The sequence below is a fragment of the Culicoides brevitarsis genome, chromosome 1, assembly GCF_036172545.1.
Source record: "Culicoides brevitarsis isolate CSIRO-B50_1 chromosome 1, AGI_CSIRO_Cbre_v1, whole genome shotgun sequence".
Lineage (NCBI taxonomy): Eukaryota > Metazoa > Arthropoda > Insecta > Diptera > Ceratopogonidae > Culicoides > Culicoides brevitarsis.
The window spans coordinates 4,562,180-4,579,934 of record NC_087085.1 but is presented as its reverse complement, the minus strand read 5'-3'; the positions used below and the strand labels follow the sequence as shown (position 1 = coordinate 4,579,934).

At 24.5% G+C, this 17,755-nt stretch overlaps 1 protein-coding gene across 2 annotated transcripts in view; it reads left to right on the top strand.

Annotated features, from left to right (window-relative positions):
• The window catches only part of LOC134827424 (RNA-binding protein fusilli), a 54,685-nt gene that overhangs the window by 32,382 nt on the left and 4,548 nt on the right, over nt 1-17,755 (top strand). The window contains exons 4-11 of one of the 2 annotated variants that reach the window (XM_063840046.1): nt 4,389-4,674; nt 6,816-6,917; nt 7,183-7,237; nt 11,728-11,838; nt 13,037-13,307; nt 13,804-14,019; nt 14,081-14,335; nt 15,003-15,219. In XM_063840046.1, coding sequence (XP_063696116.1) covers nt 4,389-4,674; nt 6,816-6,917; nt 7,183-7,237; nt 11,728-11,838; nt 13,037-13,307; nt 13,804-14,019; nt 14,081-14,335; nt 15,003-15,219 — 1,513 coding nt within the window. Of the gene's footprint in view, nt 1-4,388; nt 4,675-6,815; nt 6,918-7,182; nt 7,238-11,727; nt 11,839-13,036; nt 13,308-13,803; nt 14,020-14,080; nt 14,336-15,002; nt 16,007-17,755 lie in introns of those variants that run through there. The other variant, XM_063840045.1, reaches the window with a different exon arrangement.

Genomic DNA, 17,755 nt, shown 5'->3' with positions numbered 1-17,755 from the left:
ATATGTTTATATATGTTGTTGTTGTTTATGTTTATATACAATAATATGAATATATTTTAAAAATTTTGTTTTGTAAATAAATAAATAAAAAAAAAATATACGCCGCATGCAAGAGATTTCCATGATTATCATCGAACAGCGACAGCGATGCGATGCATGTATGTGGCATATAAATTAAAATTATTATGTAATTTCTTTCATCATAAATAAAAATTTGTACATGTATTATGTATGGATCGGTAAAAAAGTGACACGTTAACTTTATACAATGAATCATTTGTGCGCGTTATAAAATGTTGCTGTTCAGTGATTGATTGCTTATTGTTTTTTTTTTCTTCCTTTGCGCTATGAGATGGCAAATTTATTGCCTCTAACTATTACCATTAATTTTATTATTATTATTATATGTAACATAACATTAAATAAACATTTTTTTTTGTCTTTCCTGAATTCTGTGTCGAATCGCGCGCATGTATAATTGAATCACTGTGTGCCCCTTTTCATGGCTTTTTTGTTCAAACACTTGATTCCAAGCCAAATAATAGCCATAACTAACGACATTTCTTGTAAATAAAGACAACAGAGTGAATAATGTTTGCTTGCGCTTTGTATGCTGGTACGCAACTTTTTTCCGCTGCTCATATTCTTCTTTAATTATTATGACAGCAAAAAAAGTAAAATAATAAAAAAAATAAATATAAAGTCGTCATGAGAAAAACGACGAACAAAGTTATCGCATTTCGATTTGCGATTTCCTATTCAAATGTTTTTTTAATCAATATAATTTAAAATAAAAAAAGACAAATGGGCAAATTTTCGACAAAAGGGCAACTTATCGACAAATGAGCAAATAATCGACAAATGGGCAAATTTTCGACAAAAGGGCAACTTATCGACAAATGGGCAAATAATCGACAAATGGGCAAATTTTCGACAAAAGGGCAACTTATCGACAAAAGGGCAAATAATCGACAAATGGGCAAATAATCGACAAATGGGCAAATTTTCGACAAAAGGGCAACTTATCGAAAAATGAGCAAATAATCGATAAATGGGCAAATAATCGATAAATGGCCAAATTTTCGACAAAAGGGCAACTTATCGACAAATGAGCAAATAATCGATAAATGGGCAAATTTTCGACAAAAGGGCAACTTATCGACAAATGAGCAAATAATCGACAAATGGGCAAATTTTCGACAAAAGGGCAACTTATCGACAAATGAGCAAATAATCGACAAATGGGCAACTTATCGACAAATTGGCAAACGTTCTACATCGGACAGACTACTTTCCCTAAATAATACCACATTTTTCCTCGAAATGCGGTAAAAAAAAAATACTGATGGTGTTTATTTTATTATATATTTTGCTGATGCGCACCATATCCGGTTATACATAGAGATTCTGTTGGTAACTGCCTGTATTGAGTAATTTATAGAATTACTGTTGGACTACGTTCATTTTTAATCACTCGTAAACAAATATGGCTTGTAAACATTTTTTTCCTCTCTCTTGCTCCATCATGCTGTTTAAAATGGCAAACACACATTATAGAGACACTTTTCTAAGAAATTTTAAAATAATGTCATATAATTGAAAAAATATATAAAAAATTGAGAAACAGAGTAAACATGATTTCTCATCACCTCATAATTTATTTCACATAATAATTATTTTTTTTTTCAATTTAATATCTGATAATGAATTTGCGCGCCATATGTACGAATGTTGTTACCTTGATTAAGATCGTTCGATTAGCAGCAGATTTATTGTGCGAGCGCCAATAACTACATAAATTTGTTGTTGGAACATTCCTCGCATTCGTTTTTAACTTTTTTTTTATCTTTCTATTACATTCCATTTATTTACCATTTTTTTCCTTAATACTACAGATTTTTTGTCTCTTATTATTTTATTAAAACCCATCACTTATTTGCTTTTATCTGTTTACACACATACTTCGCTGTCCGTTTTGTACACCTGTTTTACAACTCTTTTTCTTGTCTATTTCTATTTTTTTCATTATAGATTTTTTTTTTCATCATCATCATCATTGACTTAGTCTCTCTTAATATAAATGCGTATATATTTTTTATGTACTGAAGTTGGAGATAAATTTATACAACATACACTCATTTTATTTTTAATCGACCATCATTAATGGAATTTTCTTATATATAAATATTTTAATGTTGTGTGGCTATTTATTTAATGTTGTTTTTATTAACAGCGTCGACGACGCTCCTTGCTGTGATGCTGCGCGATGTGTGAGAAAGATATACATACATAAACGATTCGTCGGCTAATTATGTTGAGAGTTAAAATCAGGAACGTTGTGTCATTGGGGCTTTTTTATAATATTTTTGATATACTAAAAAATATAAATATTAAAAAAAATTAATTAATTTGAAAAAATATATTAAAAATATTATTTAAAATAAAACAAGTAATCTTTTTGTAAAATATTTTTTTTAAATTTTATCTTTATAAAATTTTTCAAAAAACTTAATTTTTTAATTTATTTTTTTTTATTAATTTAAAAAATATATTTTTTGTTTTGTTCATTAATAAAAAAAATAAATTAAAAAATTAAGTTTTTTGAAAAATTTTATAAATAAGAGAATTATGTAAAATATTTAGAAAATTAATTTTCTAAATTTAATTTTAATTAACAAAATTTTATCAATTATAAATTAACGAAAAATTTAAAAAATTAATATTTATTAAAAAAAATGATTTTTTTTTTAAATTTTTCGACAATTTTAAATAAGTTAATCAAAATTAAAATTTTTAAATTATTTAAATTTTGAATATAAAAAAAAATATGAATTTCTTATTATTTTATATAAATTTTTAAAATTTGAAAAAAAATGAAAAATATATTTTTTAAATTAAACAAAAGAAAATTTCTTGATTTTTTTTTAATTTTTATAACAAAAGCTTAAGAACGAATTAAAAAGTTATAAATAATTTTTTTTTATCATAAATAAAATAAAATAAAAATTAGTAAAAAAAAAATAAAATTCGACAATAATTGAATTTAATAGATTTTAGAAAATTTCATAATAAAATATTAAAAATTGTAAGATACGATTGCATAGGTACTTTAAATTATTTCTTTAAATAAATTCTATTAATTTTTATTATTAAAATTATTAATTAATTTTTTTTAATATCAAAATTATAAAAAAAAATATTTTAATAAATATAATAAAATAATTGGAGAAATTAAAAAAAAAAATTAATTTTCCATTTTCTATTTCAAATTCGGCTTAATTAATTTTACAAAAAAAAATATTATTTTATCAAAAATTTAGTCATTCTGAAGAATTTGTTGCATTTAATGCCTTTTTTGTATCTTTTCAAACTCATCCATGCTTTTTTTAATTTTTCATGACTAAAAATTCTTCATATCTAAAAAAAATATTAAAATTAATTTAAAATAAAAAAATACAAATTTTTGCCTTTTTTTTAAAATTTATATTCACATCTCTGCTTTTTCTCTTGTATTAAATACTTGAGAAAAATAGGAGGATTTTCTGACCCCTTATTAGTTAGTTATTCGATTACGAACTGTTAGTAAAGCCCATTAACTATAAAGACGTTCGATGAAAATCACTTCTTTATTTCGTTTGACTTGCCTTACTTTTGAAAGTTCCTTTCAAACAACCTGCAAATAAACGAAAGTTAAATAAAGCTGTAAGACGATTGTAATTGCTAATGGAAAAAATAAAAAAAAAAATAAAAAAAAAACACAAAAAAGCTTTATACAATGATTGATCCCCTACCAAAAATCTCAATATTGTGCTGTCAGAGTCATTAGAGTATAAAATTAGTTTCCGACAGAAAAAAAAAATATTTTTTTTAATTCAAAAAAAAAAAAAAAAAGAATATTCTGAAATTCTTCAACTCGTCACAAGATGTCAGCATTTTTTATTTATTTTTTTTTTCATTGACAAAATCATTCATGTTTGTTAGACTTTTTTTTACACACACATGAAACATGAATAATAATTTTTCGCATACCTTTCAACGAGGATCGCAGCTTAGCAGGTGTATGAGTGCACGAACATGTAATAATTATTTATTAAATATAATAATAACAACACAACAATAATAGCTCGTGTGTATTTTGATTGAAATGCTGATACGTACCTCCGCCGCGAATGACTTGCGAATAAATTGCGGACCGACATTAATGCAAAAGTGTGTAGTCAAACGTCAACATCAACAATAACTTTTGTTTGAGTGGCTCTATTATTAAATAGAATGCGTTTTCCTCCGTCGAAGTGTGTTTTTTCGAGGCAATAAACGAGTTAGGTGGTCAAATGCGTGTTTAAACAACAAAAAAAAAATAATTTTTTTCTCTTTTTCTCTCTTTTCAGTTCGATTCATACACACGCTCTCTGTCAATTGACCCCACAAGTTCAAATTTCCGTCTCGTTACCGACGGCCAACTACCATTAAGACAATGCTTGCATCCAGAAGCATGTGCCAAAGAGATTGATCTTCCCTCGTATTACTGGAGATTTTGTGATTTACGAAAAGAATTCGTTAGTTTTAAGTCGGGCGACTTGTCGAAAGCGTTGGTGCCGGCAGCCGATGCAACGAAACTCATCAACATGCCAAATTTGCCAGCGACGCCGAACAGTATTGCGGAAATGTTGGGCGGTAAGTACCTTCAACCTGCAGCGAAATTCTTTCGATCAAATCTCTTTCACTCACAAAAAAAAAGTTATTCAACTCGCCGCGTTGAACAGTAACCTGTTGATTCTTTCCGCATGTTCTTTCTTCTGTTCGTCGTTCTTCTGTTTACTTTCCAATACATAGCCACGTTTCACGTCTCAGACAACAACGTGTTGAAGCGGTTGGCAGTAATGCAAACAAATACAGTGAAAAAAATAAGCCGCTAAAATGATGACGTAAAATTTTTTGTCATATAAACACTTTTTTACACGGTTAAACTGTCGCTTGGTGCAGTTGTTCGTATTGTTTTTATTTTATTTTTTCATGTGCTTTTTGTTGAAATTTTATTTTGAATTTTTAAATTTTTTATTGTATTTATTCAATCAATCGGATGCTTATAAAATGATTCCTGAAAAAAAAAATAAAATTAATTTTTTTAAAGAAAAAATTATTTTAATATAAAAAATTAATAGATATCAAAAATATTTTGGATTTTTCATTAAATTATTTAATTATATTTTAACTGATAAAATAATAAAAAAAAATTAAATAAAATTAATATAGAAAAAAAAAATTATTTTTTCATTAAATTAAAATTTTTTAAATTTTAACTTCATTCAAAAAATTTTTTAAAATTTATTAAAAAAAAATTATTTAATTTTTTTCATAAAATTCAATTAATTTATTTGAAAATTTTGTAAAATTGATTATTATAATTAACTTTATTTCGACTTTATTTAATTTATTTTTAATTTTTTTATTAGTTGAAATAAAAGTTAATTAATTTAATGAAATTTTCATTGATTAGTTTAATGAAAAATCCTAAAAATTTTTGATTTTTAATAATTTTTTAAAATTTTGTATAGCTACTTTTGAAATTTAAAAATTAAAATAAATGAAAAAGAAAAATTTTGACAAATTTTTTAAAATGGTTTCTTTATAACTTTATTTTAAAATTTTTTTAAGCTTTAAATAAATATTAAATTAAATTAATAAAAAAGTTTTAATTGAATATTTTGTTAAAAAAAAAATAAATTTAATAAAAAATAAATAATTCGTAATTGTTAAAAAAATTTAAAAAATTGTATTAATTTTTCTAAATTTTTGCATACCTACTTTTAAAATTAATTTCTTTTTTTTAACTTAATTAATTTAAAAATTTAAATATACCTAATTAAAAAAAAAAGAAAAAATTTTCTTACCAAAAAAAAAGAAAGAAAAAATAATAATAAAAAGGGCAACTTTTCATCATGAAAATTTAAAAAAAAAATATAAGAAAAAGTCGACTTTTGAACTTATTTTAATGAAAATTTTGATTAAATTTCTTATCAAACCAAAGTTCAAAAATTTGTGAATTTTTGATAAAAATTAGAAAAAAAAAATAATTTTTGGTTTTTAAAAATTTTTCATAAAATTAGGTAGGAAAAAATCGAAAAATTTTACGTTTTAGCTTTAATGTTCTTTCAAGATTTTTTTTTATTTTAAAAATTTTTTAAATCCCAAAAAAAAATTATTAAAAGTGAAAAATTTTATTTTATTTTTAAAATTAAATAAAATAAATTTTTGTTTTCTACTTTTTAGGCCTCTTTTAATAAATGCTTTAAAAAAATTTTTTTTTTCAATAATTTTTTTTTTCAATATTTTTTTTAATACTTTTAAGAATGCAAAACGACCAACACAGTCACGATTTGTCACACATATGTTTAGATTGCAATCGGTATTTTTATTGCAAATAGAGACTGTCTCTCATTAAAGTGCCTTCTTACTCGTCTTCTTTTTCTTATTAGAACTAGATCAACTGAAATATTTACTTTTTAACTGAAATGCAAACCATATGTGAAAAAAAGTTTTTGTTCATATCATGTCACGGGTCAACCTATAGAATTTCTATAGAGACGAATGGTTTACTTTTTTCTCAATCGTTTATTTAGTTTGACGATCGGTCTGGCACGGTTTCAACTTACCCGCGTTGAAAAGTTGAAGTTTGTTGTAAAAGGCATTTATTTATTATTTTTTTGATTTTAACATGATGACAACTTTTTTGTTTGAATCGATCGCTTTTTAAAGAGTGAAATTGATTATCGATGCAGAATTTTTACCTTAAATTAAATTTCTTCGATTTTTAGACCTTGATTTGGATATAAATGCTCTCCAAGACGCCGATCGGGAAGTCTATGTCGCCGAATCACGTGATATGGTTACAGTCATTCAATCGCTATTAAGAGCAGGTAAGTTTCATTGTTCGGCAGGTCAGTTTCCGACACCTCATTATCATTAAAATAAACGTTTGTGGGTCAATATCAATTATGAACGTCCTCACTTTCTAAGCACTTTTGTTGTTATTTACCGTCTATTACCCACAATTAACCCGATAAAATCTTTTTTTCATAACGAATAATTGTTTTTAATGATAATGAGCTAAAAATTTCGTGTCGTCTCTGATTTTAATGAGTGTCGAAAAAATTTTTAATTTTTATTTTATTTTTCACAAAGGTCACAAATTCGAAACAAATGAAGTTGTAAATTTAACATTGGAGCCGGGAATTTGGTGAGTACAAATATTTTTTTTTGTAATTCGAGTGCAACGTGTGTTCTTATCTACGATAGAGATTAAATTACGTTCATTTATGAGTTTTGTGATTATATAAGACTCTTGGTGCGTTTAAAGAATGAATAAATCGTAAAGATAACCTTCCGTCGATATCTTTCAATGATTTATTGATCGTTTATCAGTCGATAATCCCTGGGAGCGACGTAAAAATATTTTATTTGTAATTCCCAGAAAAAATGCGTCAGAGAAAGTCCCAAAGATAAATTTCTCAAGTGATAAGAAAAGTCAATGACATGACATGACGTAACAGGAAAAACAGAATTTTTATCCAATTTTTCGTAAAATGTCAAGTCAGCATGTCAGTAAGAATATTTTTAAATAAAATCAACAACCCCGTCGATTTTTCTGCAATTTTTAGTCATAACACCTGATAAAGTGCTATCGTGTATAATATTTCCTTCGTGATTAAAAATGAATGCGATCAGATATCAAAATGTGTGCCATGTGTTTGGGTTTTCAGGTGTTTTTGACATGAATTTGTTTATGGAGCATTTTTTTAAAAATTAAATTAGGCTGAAAAAAATTATTAAAAAAAAAATTTTTAATTTAATTTTTTAAAATTTGGAGTTAAAATAATTATTTTTAATTAAAAATTTATAAAATTTTATTTTTTTTTAATAATTTTTTAATTAAATTTAATTATTTTTGAATTTGAATTAGCAATTAGGCAATTTTCAAATTTTTTAACGGTAATTTTTTGAATTAACAATTAAAAATTTTTACTTTGAATTTCTCAAATAATTAAAAATTTTATTAAAAAATATTTTTTAAATAATTTAAATTTCTCAAATAATTAAAAATTTTATAAAAAAATATATTTTTTAAATAATTTAAAAGTTTGGTTAAAAGTTTAAAAATTTGGTTAAAAACTTCAAATAAAGCTTTTAAAAAAATAAACTCAAAATTCGTAAATCTCAATTCAAAAAATTACGGTTAAAAATTTGAAAATTGCCTTTTTGCTAATTCAAGTTAAAAATTATATAAAAATAATTATTTTTAATTAAAAACTATGAATTTCTGAAAAGTTTAGCTTTATTTGAAGTTTTTTGAGCAAATTTCAACTTTCAAATTAATTTTTAAAAATAATTAAATAAAAATTTAATTAATAATTTCAATTTTTAAATTTTTTGAGGAATATTTCTCATAAAATTATTTTAAAAAAATATTTAAAAGTTAAAATTTGCTCAAAAACCTTTAAAAAAAACTTTTAAATTAAAATTTAAAGAAATATAATCTTAAAATTCGTAAATGTCAATTCAAAAAATTACCGTTAAAAATTTGAAAATCGCATTTTGCTAATTCAAAGTCAAATTAAAACATTTTTCTTCATTGTTTTAGCCTAAAATCTCAAAATTAATTAAAACTCATGAAAAACTTTTATTTTTTTTTTCAAAAAACTACAACACTCCAACAGAGACATTTCTTATCGGATCAGCATTCAGTCCCATATATGTCGTTGTGTGCTAATCTTCTTTACTTTAGACTCGGTATGTCTCGTTATAAAGACAACAAATGAACTGATAATGAGCAAAAACTGAGACAGATCACATTTAATTCATGTTGATTCTCGTTGCCTCTCATCAAGACTTACACAAAGACTTTTTTTTCGAAAAAATACAAACAAAAAACATTAAAAGTTGGAAAATAACATGTACGTGTGTGAGACAGTTAGTTGTCCATACAGTAATCACTCGAGTCATAAAAATCAAGTAAAGCAGAGTGAATGAATGTAACATGCGGTCTTATCAGTGAGTTAGTAGTCATTTGTACTTCGTACGTTTCGGATCGATATTGAGCAATATTTAAATAGGTGTTGAGAATAAAATAAACATTTTTGATGAATTTTTAATTCTACAGAAAAAAACTCTGTTCGAACGTATTAAAAGTACAAAAAAATAATTATTTCATAAAATAAAAAAAAATCCTTCAAATTAAATTGTGTTAAAAAAAATTATCGACTTTTATCATATTGACAGCTAAAATAAAGAAAAAAATAATTAAAGCGATTAGAGAAAAAATTAAAATAATTTGCAGTTAAAATAATTTTAATGAGAGAGAAAACCTGCTGTACAAACTTTTATTTTTATCACTGTGAAACACAAATAAAATAAATATAAATTACGAAAAAAAAAGTGTAACGTACCTGTGTCATGTTATAATAACGTTGATTTATATAGTTGTACATAAAAAAATATTTTAAATAAAAAAAGTAATAATATTTAATACTGACTGAGTAAGCTGTAATAATATTTTTCACAAGAAGAAAAATTATTGCCAAGCACTTTGTGTGAAGAACTGTTTCGAGCTGAATTATATCACTTTTAATTGGCATTAAATCGGATCAGCAAATTATTTTAATTTTTTTAAAAAGTAAGTATCAAAGGTTGGAGCGACGAGGAAAAATGTTTTATGTTACACTATAAAAAATCCATTTATGTTTTTCATTTTTGCGAGACACCGCGAGACACGGCGCGAGACACGATGCGAGACATGATGCGAGACACCAGGACAAGAAATTTAGGGGAGATAAAATTTTTAATTTTCAATATTTTTCAATTTTTTAAAAACTTTTTTGAAGGATTATGATTAGAAATAGCCAAAGGAAGTATCAAAACACAAAATTTCCTTATAAAAACTGATTTTTGACTATTTTTAGAGATTTTTTGATAAAATTGAACAAAATCAACTATTTTTGGTATCACAAATTATATTTTTGACTTCCAAAAATACATTGACGTCATAAGAAATCAAAAATTCAAGAAAAAACCTTTGTTTTCATCAATTTTTCATATTTTTCAAAATTTTTACGGTGTCTCGCATCGTGTCTCGCACCATGTCTCGCGCCGTGTCTCGCGGTGTCTCGCATCATGTCTCGCAAATTTTCGGGCTTGCGAGACATGGATTTTTTATAGTGTACCAAAATATTTATTTTAAATGAAAATTAGAGAAATGTTAAAAATTTAATTTTTTATCAACAAAAATATTTTTTTTTCTTTTTTTAAATTATTAAAATTTAAATTAATATTTATTTTTTTTAAATTTCACTTTAATTTTAAAATTATTAAATTATTATAAAATTATGATCAATTAATAAATTTAAAATTATCAAATATTCGAATGACAAAAAATAATTATTGAAAAAGTATTATTTATTTATTTAACATTAATTAAAATTTTAAGAGTTATTATTAATTAAAAAAATTAATTATATATTGATTTGTTTATTAAAAAATTTGTCAAAAAGTAAGATAAAAAATTTTAACAATAATTTTTTATCATAAAAATTTTTAACGAAAAAAGATACGAAATTATTACTGAAGCGACAAAATTAATTAAATTGAATTTTATTATTTAAATTTTTCATATTTTAATATTTTTGAATTTTTTAATATTTTTTTTTTTTAGTAAAAACTAACAATTTTATTTTATTTTAATTATTTTAAATTAATTAAAAAATATTTTTTAAATTTTAACGGTCATTTGTTGAATTGACATTTAACAAATTTCGATTAAAATCTGTCAAAAATTGCTAAAATTAAAAAAAATATTTTGTAAAATTTTAAAACATCAGAATAAAAGTTTGAGAAGAAAATTAAATTAAAAAAAATAAAATAAAAAATAAATTTACAAAAAAATAAGAAAAAAAAATTTTAAAAAAATTGAAATATAAAAAAATGAAATTAAAAAAAAATGAAATTTTAACGAAAAAAAAAAAAATAAAAGTGAAACATTTTTAAAAACTGCACTTGCCAATGTAAAATATTTTAATTTTTCAAACTTTTACAACGGAAAATACAAAAAAAAATTGACCGACGGATTAATTTTGACATTCCCATGCAACAAATTAGCTAAAGATCATGACAACTCATCGCGCTACTGTAATTTCAAACAAAAAAGGGCAGAAAAATAGAAGTAGCATCACGATCACGCCTCAAGCTCACGCACAAACCTCCATTGTTCTCGTGTTATTTTTATTTGCAGTCTTTCATATTTTGATAAATGTTCATATTTATTATTTTTTTTTGCTCCGCTCTGAATAAATACAAATAAATAACGTGTACTCTTTTTGCCGACATCAGAAAAGCATCTTCGTCAATAAATTATCAATTTTCTAGTTGTACTTGTACAAGCAAGAAGCTGATAAGACAAAGTAAAGCGCCTTTTGATTCCTTTTTGACGTGCAAAAAAATATCGTGTATAAATATTTGAACTGAGCGAATAAAATGGAACGCAAATATTATTGTTTAAAGTACGATTCGATCGACCAGAAGACAAACAATAAAAAAATTGATATAAAGAACAAAGTCAATCATCTGAGAGCGCGAAACAACAAGAAGCTTTTAGTTCGATGCAATTTAATTAATTGATGTGTTTTAATTGTTGCAAACGGAAAATTACTAATTTTTTTCTTTTTTTTCTCTTTTCAGTTCAATAGATGACGAAATCGACGGAACCTGCATTGTAAGAGCTCGGGGACTTCCATGGCAAAGTAGTGACCAAGACATTGCTCGATTTTTTCGTGGACTTAATGTTGCCAAGTAAGTTTCAGTTTCGGAGTCATTTATTACTTTGTCCCAGTTTTGACGTGAAATCCTTTAAAATTTACAATCGGCAATTAATTAAAGCGAAACTTTTAGTATTTCAATTGGATTTCCAGTATGCAAATTAGTTGAAACCATTTATTATTACAATTTAAATCAGGAGCGTAAATAATTTTATTTTTTTTGAGGCAATCAGGCAAAAATTCTGAAAAAAATTATTTAAAAAATTTTAAAAAAAATTATTTTTTCTGAAAAAAAGTAAAATTTTATTTTTTATTAATTTATTTTGTAATTTTTAATTATTTTTTAAATAATATTTGAATTAAATTTATTTAATTAAATTAAATTTAAAAATTATTTTTTTTTTATTTCTAAAATTTTATTAAACAAAAAAAAAAAAAAAATTATTTTTTTTTTTTAATTTTTAATATTTTTTTTTTAATTTTTAAATTTAAATTAATTTAATAAATTTAAAAAAAAAAAATTAATTTAAAAAAATAAATTTTGTTTTTTTTTAAATAATTTTTTTTTTTTAATTTAATAAATTTAGTCTTTTAATTAAAATAAAAAATTTCAAAAATTAAAAAAAAATTAAATTTTATTAAATATAAATTTTAGAATTTTTTTTCATATGCTTGGCTTGAATTAATTGGAAAAATCTTAAAACTTTAAAAACTCACCTCTGAAAAATATTTTTAAATTAAAATTAATTTTTGCCCAATTTTCGATTTCAACAAATTCACGCCTCTGAAGCCAATCTCGTTCAAATTTATACCTTTAATTAGTTAACGAGCTGCGAAACAATTGAAAATTTGTCCTTTTAACCTATGCTGCTAGCCTTCTCTCGGCTACGGATGAGTTGAGCTCCGAACAATTAAATTTAATGAGGAGTGAATTGCGATAAGTTCCTTCGGGCAATTCGAATTCCCCATCATCCAAGCATATAATTTGGATCTTGTTAATGAGCATTATGTCAAATCAAGATCATGAAAAAATAAAATAATGTGATGGTTTCAATGATGCAAATAATGATGATCGTCTCTTCTTCGCGTCTCTTTGAAAAAAAAAAATAAAATTTTTTTGATCGCTATCATCGTCGGTCGTTAAATTGTTGCAACAATTGTCAAAACAAGAGATGAAGGAAGTTGCTTATCGCTCATTTTTAATGGATTTTCATTTTTTTTATTGTTTTTAGGGGTGGCGTAGCTTTGTGCTTATCTCCGCAAGGTCGTCGAAACGGTGAAGCTCTCGTTAGATTTGTGTCGCAAGAACATCGCGATATGGCTTTGAAACGTCACAGAAATCACATCGGCAATCGTTATATCGAAGTTTATCGCGCGACGGGCGATGATTTTCTCTCGGTAGCTGGCGGTGCATCGGGCGAAGCGCAAGCTTTCCTCTCAAAAGGTGCTCAAGTTATCATTCGTATGCGTGGATTGCCTTATGATTGCACGGCGAAACAAGTAGTAAGTTATAATTTTTTAATTAATTAATTTTTAATTAATTTTTTTTTATGATAAATATTTTTAATTATTTTTTTTTAAATAAAATTTCAAAAATAATTTTTATAATTAAAAAATTTAAATTAAAAATATTTTTTATTAAAATCATTAAAAATTTTTTTTTTTTTAAATTAAATTTTTTTTTTTAAATAAATAATTAAAATCAATTTTTAATTTTAAAAAAATTATTTTTAATTAAATTATATTTTTTAATTAAAATTTTTTTTTTTAAATTAAAAATTATTTTTAATTATTTTTTTAATAATTGATTAAAAATTATTTTAATAAAAAATAAAAAAAAATTTAAAAATATTTTTTTAAAAAAAATTAAAATTTTTTTAATTATTTATTTTTTATTAAAAAAATTTTAATTTTAAAATTTTATCAAAAAAATTTTTTAATTTAATTTTTTTTTATTTTTTTTATACAAATTTCTAAAATTTAATTTTTTCTTCAACAGTTGGAATTTTTCGATTCCGGCGAAAACGCATGCAAAGTATTAGACGACGCAGATGGCGTCTTATTTGTCAAAAAACCCGATGGTCGAGCCACAGGAGATGCATTTGTATTATTTGCCGATGAAAGTGACGCGACAAAGGCAATTTCCAAACATCGAGAATCCATAGGACAACGATACATAGAATTATTTAGATCGACAACAGCTGAAGTGCAACAAGTAATTTCCTTTAAAAATCTTTTAAAAAATGCAAATTTATTAAATTTTTTTGTTTCAAAAGGTTCTTAATCGCTCGATGGATCCAAAAACGTACGAGCCGCATCAACCTCCATTAATTGCTCAATTGCCCCAAATTCCTCAAATGACGCAGATGCCCATTGTGCCTCAACATGTCATCACAAGCGGCACTGAACGAACATGCATTCGATTGCGCGGGCTTCCATACGAAGCGCAAGTCGATCATATTTTGGACTTTTTGGAGGAATTTGGAAGTCAAGTCGCGAGACAAGGCGTTCATTTGGTTTATAATGCGCAGGTAAGTGAAAAAATTTATTTTTAAAATCTAAATTTTTTATAAAGTTTTAGCTATATCGAGACAAAGTTTTAAAAATTTTTTTTTTTAGAAATGTATAAAAAATATTAAAAAAAGTGTTTTATTTTTTTAAATAAAATTTCGATTTTAATAATAAGAAAAATTTAATGAAAAATTAATAAGTAAGATTAATTTTTTTTTTTTTAATTTAAAAAAAAAATAAGCTCCAATCATTTTTTTCTCAAAATTTTTCAGAAATTTTAATTTTTTTATTTTATTTTTTTTTTATTTAATTTATTTTGTTTTATAAATTTATTAAAAAATTTTAAAATCTTAAAAATATTTTAATTAATAAAAAAAAAATTTAAAAAATTATTTCTTCATTAATTTTTTTTTTAATTTAAAATTTTTAATCAAAAAAATTTTTTTTTAAATTTTATAATTTTTATCAATTTAAAAAAAAAACTCAAATAAAATTTTAAAATTTTTTAATAAATTCTTTTTTTAATTTTTAATAAAAAAAATTAAAAATTTTCATATATTTTCTTTCATTTTTTTTAATTTTAAAATTTTTTAACGTCATGTCTCGATTAATATTTTATTGTAAATTTTTTAACAGAAATTTTTTTATGGGATTTTTGGTAAAAACTTTGAATTTTTTTCAATTTAGGGTCAATTAACTGGCGAGGCGTTCATTCAAATGTTATCGGAGCAAGCAGCTCATATGTGCGCACAACAAAGGCACAATCGCTTCATGACGTACGGCAAGAAACAACGCTACATCGAAGTCTTCCAGTGCAGCGGCGACGACATGAACATCGTCTTGCACGGTCTTCCCTTCCAACCGAATCCCGCCCGTTTGCCGAAATCGCCGTTACTATCTCCGGGTATGTTGCCACAATCCAATTCATCAACAACACAAGCCGCTCTTTCTCTCAATGTCGCACCTCCCCTAACGCTATCCATTCCGACGGCATCGGCGCAATCGCCATCTGCCGCCCTAATCGCGCAACAACAGGCACAAGCACAATTTATCGCACAACAAAATCTCCTTGCGCGTCAACAGGCAGTCGCTGCAGCGGCTCAAGCTCAAGCTGTTGCCCATCAGGCGCAGCAGCAGCAGCAAATGACGCAACAATCGCAGCAAGATCATCTCTTGCTTGCCCAACAACTCGCCGCTTCGGGTTATTACATGCCTCCCTTGAATATTCCGCCGCCCGGAATGATGCAAGCGAATCACGCTGCGCAGTTTCAAACGCAAATTCCGCCGCAATTTGTCTTTATGCCACGTGCCATGGGCTTCCAAAGTCACATTCCGATGAGTTTCATGTCTCCGCTCGGCGGAATGACGTATCCGGGGTCTCTTGCGTCGCCAACAATGGCTCCCGCTGCGCATTTATCGCAAATTTCGCCGACTTATTCGACGTCTTTGATGGGCGCAACGAGTCCCATTACATCGACTTCGAGCGGGAAACGATCTTACGAGAACGCTTTTCGCGGCGAAAATAATTCGCAAGCATCGAAACGACAATTTACGGGACAAACGAGTAATGCGGCGGCGGCAAATGCAGCAGCAGCAGCTGCCCTTTATTCGCAATTCTATCCTCCGCCAATGTAAAAAGTCTGATAAATTTACGAAAAAATAACATTCCAAGTGCCCTTTCTTGGCAGCTATTCCATTAAAAGTAATAAAATTCTTAAGTTTAAGTTAAAAAAAAATAATTTAAATTTTTTTTTATTTGAAAAAAAAAATTAAAAAAATCATTAAAAATTCATTAAAAATAATTTTAAAAAATAATTTTTTTTTTAAAAAAAAATTAAAAAAATAAAAAATTATTTTTTTTTTAAAAAATTAAAAAATTAATTAATTATTTTTTTTAATTAAAATTAATAATAATTATTTTTTTTAATTAAAATTAATAATAATTATTTTTTTTAAATTAAAATTAATAATAATTATTTTTTAAAATTTAATTTAATTTTTTTGATAATAATTTTTTTCTTTGTGGATTTTTTTCCATTTCAACAACCAATATTATTATTATTGTAAAATATCACAAAAAACACGTACAATTTATTATAATATTTTTATAATTTTTATTATTGCGATTTTTTTTACGTTTATATACAAAACACAAAAAGTGACAATATTTACAAACAAACAAACAAAACCGTGCTGCTAAATTGTGCTATCGCCTTCTACAAAAATTTACATTCCAACGCATAAAATATACTTTATTCATTAAAAAACAAAAGCTTTAAAAAACTAATCTTTATTTTAATTTTGGGACTCTTTCTATCATCTTTTTAATTTTAATGTTTTTAGTTGTAGTGTCATTATTTTTACGAATCATTATTATTATTACTAGATTAGCGAAAAAACACGTAAAAAAAATGTGTAAGCACAAAAATAATTTTCAAGACCTACCTGTCGGTTAATTTTTTTAATGCTTGCAGTCGTGTTTATTTTTAATATTTTTTTTTCGAACATTACAAAATTATTAAGCACACGTAAAAATAAAATTCGAAACATGCCAATAATATGAAGAAAAAAATTATTATTATTTTTTTTTTTTCGACAAAAATAAATAATCACTTCCTACATTCGTGCGATGAGTTAACTTACATGGGAATGATGCGCATTCTTTCTGTTCAGCGAGAACATGCAAACATGTCATAATTTGAAGTGATTTTGTACATTTATTTTACATTGGAGATAAATAATAATAATAATTTTTATTTTATTTAAAAAAATATATAAAATTGCGTCAAACAGTAGTTTGGAATAACTTTCATGTCCATTTTATTATTATTGTTATCATTTTATTAAAAATAATAATAAATTTGAAATAATATAAAAATAACTTTTCTTTTGTGTTACATCACAAAAAAAAATTAATAAATATATTTTTTTATTTCTTGAATTGAATTGAAAGTGATAATAATCAAATTTATCATTAACTTTATTAATAATTGTTTTTATTATTACAAAAAAAAAATACTTCCATTTATTTTAAAAATATTTTTTTATTGTTGCCAATTTATCCAATCATTATATTTGGCATTTTTTTTTAATTTTTTGTTATTAATTAATTAAATTAAGTACTTATATATTAAAAAAAGACATGTGTGCTTAATTTTTAATTTTTTAATTTTTTTTAATGAAACAACGAGAAAAACATTCCATTTTATACTGAAAGACACAATGAGTGAGAATCTTCATTAATGCATTCATTATTATTATCAACTTGAATGATAAATATTTGTTAATGATTTAGAAGATATAATTTATTAGGATTAAGTAACCAACCACATTCATGATATACATAATAGCTATAATAATAAAATAATAATAATCTACAAAAAAAAAATACTAACACACTTTAATCAGCTGGGTTTAAAACTTTTACTTCTAACTTTTAA